General features: G+C 36.2%; 1 protein-coding gene across 1 annotated transcript; it reads right to left on the reverse strand.

Annotated features, from left to right (window-relative positions):
* Positions 1–5,326: 5,326 nt before the first annotated feature.
* On the reverse strand, positions 5,327–6,901 carry LOC131695020 (uncharacterized protein K02A2.6-like). The gene has a single exon (XM_058983553.1). It carries the CDS (start codon positions 6,899–6,901, stop codon positions 5,327–5,329), a length of 1,575 nt encoding a protein of 524 aa, XP_058839536.1.
* Between the last annotated feature and the right edge of the window lie 235 nt (positions 6,902–7,136).

Here is a 7,136-nt window from a genome sequence, read left to right on the forward strand (position 1 = left end):
CTGGTTTTTGTATAGGAACTATTTTTACAGTCCTCCACTCTTCCGGAATATTTCTGTTCTTCAATACATCGTTTAGAATGACTACTATTTTTTCTATGAGATTCGAATTCAGTTGTTTCAAAATGTGATATGAAATGTAGTCATTTCCTGGAGCCGATGATTTTTTTTATGTTTTAGTATATTGTAAAAATCTGCTACAGTAATTTTGATTGAAGTTGTAATATTTGTTTTCGGGTTGTATGCTATTTCTCTTCCTATTGATGGAAAATTAAGGTCCATGAATTTCTGTGCCAGTTCTTCATTGTTCATTAAAATTATGTTATCTTTTTTACGAAAGCCTCCACTTAATATTCTAACCGTGTTCCAAAGCATTTTAGGTGGTAAGTTTGGATTTATTTCATCAATCAATTCTTTATAAGTTTTTCTTTTTTCTTTTCTAATTGCCGATTTAAGTTTGGCTTTTGCTTTTCGAAAGTCTAAAAAGTTGTTCATAGTTAGATTTCTGTAGTAATTTTTCAATTTTTCATTTTTGTCTTTCAGTAAATTATTAATTTCTGTAGTCCACCATTTTTTAGGAACTTTTTTAGATTCCGTTATATTATATAGTGATTTGTTTATACACCCATTTAACAACTTTTGCAGGTCATCAGTATTTTGTATTTCATTTATTTCAATTTTATTAGCTAATTCTACTGCTTTGTTCTTGTTAACTATTGTGTGATTATAAGGTGAGCAGGCAATTGAATTTAATATTTTGAAGAACATTATTTTATGGTTATGTGGATATGTGTATTCGAGTTATCTATGTAGGAAAGTAATTTCTTTAATGGATCTTTTAATTGATTATTGTTTATTGGTGGTGGCGGTATGTAAATTGAAATTAAGATAATTGGTTCGATTGTGTTCAGTGTTTGTATTGCTATTGCTTCAATTGGATCTATATTTGGTAAGTCGATTTCTTTAAATGCGGAATCATTTTTGATTAAAAACCCTACTCCTCCATAGCCTTTTAATCTGGTTGATTTTGGAAACTTATATCCTGCAAAATTTATCACTTCAGTTGGTCTAAGCCAAAAATCTGATAATATAGCTAGATCTATTTTATTTTTTGTGAGAAAGTTCGATAGTAGTGCTCGTGTCTCCGAGGGACGAATGCTATTGATATTATATTGTAGTATTTGTAAGTTTCTTGTAACATTCGCCATTTTTGAATATTGATTAAAATTAATAATGTAGTTGGTTTTGTTTTTATAGTGTAGAATTTAATATTGACGCGAGTTCGTCATTTATGTTAATGAGTAGTAAATCTGAGTTCAAATCGCTGACATCTTTACTTGTTTGTGTTTTAATTTGATCTTGTATTTTCTTAATTTTATTGAAAAAACCGGTTTTATTTAATTCGTTCATAATTTCTATTTTCACTTCCTGTTTTATTTTTTCAATTTCTGTTACTTTATAAGGGTTTTCTTTGAATTCGTGGATCGGTTCTTTAACAACTTCAGGTTGCGGGAAGGTGTGGTTCTTGATCATCGGTTTGGGTCTGACGTTTTTAGCTATAGGATTTAATTTTGGAGTTATTGAATTGTACGAATCCAGATTTGTGTTAAGTGGGGGAAATTGTGTTGTGGATTGCAGTCGTATTTGTTGTGATCGTTTGGGTTAGGGATATTGGTTGGCAGCCTCTGAGAAGGTTAATTTTTTGCTAGACATTGCAGTTCGAATTTGGTCTTGTCTGTATCTTTCAGGACAGTTGTTATCGTTAGCTTCATGCTCACCATCACAGTTTACACATTTTTGGTATTAGAGACACATTCTTTACTATTGTGTTCTAATCCGCAGCTTTTACACCTCAACTTTACTTTACACGCCTTAGCCTTGTGGCCATAACGCCAGCAATTGAAACAGACTCTTAACGGGAAAATATAAATCTCAACTTTCGCATTAATGCCGTATATACTTACTGGTTCTGGAAGTTTATCACCTTCCACGAAAATTTTAACAGAGTACGTTGGTATCAATTCTTTATTGATCATTCTTTTTATTCTTTCAATTTTCTGTATTTTTCGCGACAAGTTAATGTTTTCTTGTATTTCACTTTCTGTTATTGATGGCGGAATATTTGTGACAACCCCTATGGTCTGATTATATTAGGTACATAAACGTTGTAGTTGAATGAATCTGTTAGTAATTTTGAGTTGAGTATTGTTTCTGCCTGTTTCGGTTTGTCAAACGTAATTTTGAACCTGTTTTTACCTGCCTCCGTCAACGTTTTGTAATTCCTAACCTGTATGTTATGCTAGATTTTTGCTATTTCCATCACATGTATTTTCTTGGTCTTAGAGTTGTTCTGCTGTTCTTCTGTAGATTTTGATTCAATGAAAAAAGTCGTGTAGATCGAATTTTTAACCCAACCATCGTCAAGAGCTTTGCCATCTTTTACCTTTTCTTTACGTTTTTTCTTGGTTACTTGTTGAAATTCCTGTCCAGTTTGTTCATTATTTGAATTCTGTTGGTCATTCGTGGTTTTTTTGTATGCCCCTGTACTTGATTTTATTCTCTTTCCACTATTATTTTCTTCTGTCGTCGAGTCAGAATCACTGATTACAAATTGGTTTTGGTGTAAGTCATCTTCCATCTCCTTCCTCATTAGCGGAATCAAAACTATCCGAATAAGTCGCAAGAGGAGGGTCTTCTCCCCCTCTTGCATCACCATTATACGTTTCCTGACTCATTACGGAGAAAACATCCCACGTCGCACTCAAACGCACTTAACCTAACCTTAAATATTGCTTAGTTTCACTAAAAGTACTTACCGCTACAAGAAATAAAAAATAATGGAGATAATATATACACCTTATAAGCTAATTTTATATAAATTCGATGTGGTATAGATAATTCACTTAAACTTTATTCCAACGAAGCGAAAATCAAAAGCACGTTTTTTCTCAAAATTTTCCTATCCTGGACATGTCGCGACTTGATTGATTATAAGGCTATACTTCACAACTTGCTATCACGACGGTTGCCAAGAGAATGCAAAACATGTTTGTTTTGTTTTCGGTATATATCTGTCAAGGTGCCGCACGTCTATCTGCTAAAAGTCTTCGGTCTACATTCTTGGTACCAGCGATGCCACATGTTTTTTTGAAATGTCTGTAGAAGAATAACTAAAATATCTGTAAAAGTCTGTAGATGGTTGTGTAAATCCTAGTTACACTAAAATTTTACTTTAGAAATAGATTGAAAGTAGAATTCTATTGTGAAGGAATCACTCGTATTCGAAAACAGTTCTTCTAGTGCAATTTTACTAACCACTATTACCCTTTTAAAAGTCTGTAGATCTCTGGCTGCGTCTGTAGGAGACATCAAAAGTCTGTAAAATACAGACATGTCTGTAAATCTAGCAGCTGCTTGGTACACGCAGAAAAATTTAGCTTGTTTGCAGAAACAAACTGTTTAGTTGTTGTTCAAATAGACTTTTCTCGTCAAAAAAATTTATATGCAGAACAGCTTCCGTTTTCATCGCTGGATCGATTCTGAATACTGTCACGTTAATTTGGTGTCTCTATCTATTGAAAAAATCAAAAATTCTTCGAACTGCACATTTTTGAAATGGTTTTAATTCCTAGTTTTATGCCATTGACATGGGAACCCAAAATTAAGATCCAAAATAAACATAATAAGTAAGTGCGTAATTGTAATCATACATCTCCTTGAAAAAAATTGTTTCGGATTCTAAAATCGAGAAAATGTGCAATACGCCTTTTCCAGATGTGTGAAAATTATGCGGCCCTTCTTTGTCGTCCGTTGAAGAACAGTTTGTGCTGCAAAGGCCGTTGACATCAGTCTATTATTGATAAATAAATCCACTTGCGACCTCATACATACGGCTTGTTTAGTTTATTAATTGCTCTTACGGCTCTCGCTGCAAAATGCAAATTATTAATAAAGAAACCGTTTAAACTCAGTGTGAAGGTAATTTATTAGTCAAATGTTAAATATATCAACTGGTTCATCCTCTCAATGCTGGAAAATAATATTACTCCGTTTCTAGCGGAGCAGAAACACGACTGTCCTACGGTAAGTTCCAATGTTCATTATTGATACTCGAATCAGAGATTTCATATCAACATATAAGGATCCTGTTTTCACACTAAGCGATGTCCATAACCATTCCGGACAGGCGTTCGAAACTTGTTCCAAATGCCGCCGATGGTTCAGTCTATGCGAGGCAGTAGACAATTGCTAGGAAAAAGTGCCATCAAGGAGATTAAAGACCCAAAAATAGTGTACGGCTTGCAGAACAACAAAGAACGATTGTGGAACGAATATGAATAACGTATATATTTAATTGAAAATGTTGCGAAAGTGTACCGCACACCCGTGACATCAGCATCGGAAGTGCTTCAATCATGATTATATTCAGCTAAACTGAAGAAAACCAAAAAATGTTCGGGAAAAAAATGTTATTCGTCCTGAACCTATCTTGTCCACATTTGGAGCTTAGTGAGAAAGTATCATCACGTGACGGCCACTGAATATCAATATATTAACGAAAATGCTTTTCGATTCGTTACGGTTTACAAGGCATTCTGGGCCGATGGGTTTCTTTCTGGCGAGGCACCGTTTGATACGAATTGCTGTTGACAAAACGGTGGACATGAACAAAACGGTATACTTAAGAAGTGGCTTCGATCGCTTGGCGATGTAAAGGTTAATTTGGACAGCATTGGGCATATAAAACAGTTGATAGAACCGTCGAGCCATTGCATCAGGATGAACAACTTCTTTCCTTCATTGCAGTCGACGCCTCCCGCGAAATGGCGAATAAACAATAGCAGGTAGCGTTTGATGCTTGACGAGGCCTTTGAAAATATTCTATTTTAAATAAAATAAAACTGGCGAGTAACTATTTTTTATTTTAGAATCTTGATTATTGTAATTGTTTGGTAGTTGTTACGATATCGTTCTTGTTTTGGTGGGTAATCAAGTTAATGCTAATGACATTATGCAAGTGAAATACGGACTGATAGCCATGTACTCCATTCTTGGACTGTTGTAATCGATGGCCAAGTTTCGGATTGGTGGCAGAGTAAAATGAACCGAGTGTTACTTCTTCGGTTGTTCGTATAATAGTCAAAGTTTATTACTCTCGCTTTTCCAATCATTCAATGACATTTTAGGATTATAGACAGGCATACTTGTAAATGTAAGTTAGGTTAATTAGGGTAATTCATAACATCTCTTCCCCCCTTAACGAGAAATATCTTCTTAACAACATTGTAATAAAGTGATCGATGTTAGTATTGTTAGTAGTATAATTTAATCAAATATCAAGCCTTTTCGGGGGATTTCTGACCCTAGTAGATCGCCTCGGTGTACCTACTGTACTGTTTGTAGATCCATTGTTTGCCTTACATTCTGATCTTGATCTGGACTTGATGTTCTCTTTGTCAGATACCCCTGACTCGATAGCATCCTGAGTAACAGGAGCGGTATTGTCGGTTGTCGGGATTGCTTGTTTGTTTTTGACGGCAGCTGGAGTGTCGGTCTGTTTAGTCGGCAGCTGTCGTTTTGGTGAAGCTATTGGATTTTCACAGCGGTTATGGTCGTAAATCTCGACGTTAATAGAATAAGGATCTGCATCAAAAACTCGCTCTATAGGTCCGGAACTCAGTTGATCAATATGCCTTTTCCAGATTCGCCCATCGTCTAGCTCAATCATATAATGTAACTTCCCTAGCCTTTCGGTAACAATACCGAACTTCCACTTGGAGGAACTCAAAAAATCACGAGCGGCTACTCTGTCATTTACAGCGAAACACCGTACATCACCCTGTTCCTCACGCTCAACCTTATCCTCTCCGTTTTTAGGAACAATTAGATCGAGTCGTGATTTTATTTGTCGTCCAAAAACCAATATTGAAGGTGATTTACCCGTTGCAGGATGTACTGCTCGCCTGTATGCAAGAAGAATCTTATAGAGCTCAAATTGAATATCTTTTCGGTCGCATTTCAACGTTTTCAGTTTGTCCTTGAAAGTCTGGACAAATCGTTCTGCTAGTCCGTTTGTAGCCGGATGATATGGTGCACCCATTTTGTGAGTTACACCATTTTTGTTAAGAAAAGATTGGAATTGCTCAGAAGTAAATTGAACGCCTCTGTCGCTAACGATTACCGAAGGAACACCATAGGTTACGAAATATTCACGTAGCTTATCAATGGTCGTGTCAGTAGTCATGTCAGGTATTAGCTTCACTTCCGGCCATTTTGTGAACGCGTCCATGATAACCAAAAAGTTCAATCCGAGAAATGGCCCTGCAAAGTCTATGTGAATCCGTTGAAATGGTTCGACAGGCTTTTCCCAACAATGAATAGCTACTTTCGGGGGATTTTTCCTCACGCTAGCACACTCGCAACAATCACGCGATAAATCTTCGATATCACGATCTACACACTCCCACCAACAATAGGATCGCGCTAGGGATTTCATGCGGGATATCCCAAAATGGCCCATGTGAAGCTCATCTAAAACACGTTTACGCAATTTCGGAGGAATGTATACTCGAATTCCTTTCATTATACAACCCTTCTGAACCGAAAATTCATTTTGGTCTACTCCGAATCTATCGCGGCCATCTACCATTCTACCGACTTTCAAACCCTGCAATAGATTATGCACATTTGGATCGTTTTTCGTAAATTCCGCCAACTCGTCCGCGGTCACCGGTAACGTCTCAATTAGGTTCAATTCAATAATGTCAACCTCTTCTATACGATTTTTGTTGTGCACATCTTCGATCGGAAGTCGTGACATGGCGTCCGCGTTCGCGTTTTCTTTGGATGATCGGTATCGAATATTATAATCAAAAGACTCGAGAAATACAGCATAGTGCTGCATTCTTAACGCTGAAAGAGTTATCTGTATTCTGGGGCTAAAATTTGAGATACGGGTTTGTTATCGGTGACAAGAGTAAATCTCCGCCCGAAAAGATACTGATAAAATTTCTTCACACCAAATATGATCGCATATGCCTCTTTATCAACTTGTATATAATTCTGTTGGCTCTTATTCAAAGTTTGCGAAGCGTATTGTATGGGTTTTTCGGAACCATCAGGATATACATGACTTAAAA

Source organism: Topomyia yanbarensis, unplaced genomic scaffold (assembly GCF_030247195.1).
Source record: "Topomyia yanbarensis strain Yona2022 unplaced genomic scaffold, ASM3024719v1 HiC_scaffold_24, whole genome shotgun sequence".
Lineage (NCBI taxonomy): Eukaryota > Metazoa > Arthropoda > Insecta > Diptera > Culicidae > Topomyia > Topomyia yanbarensis.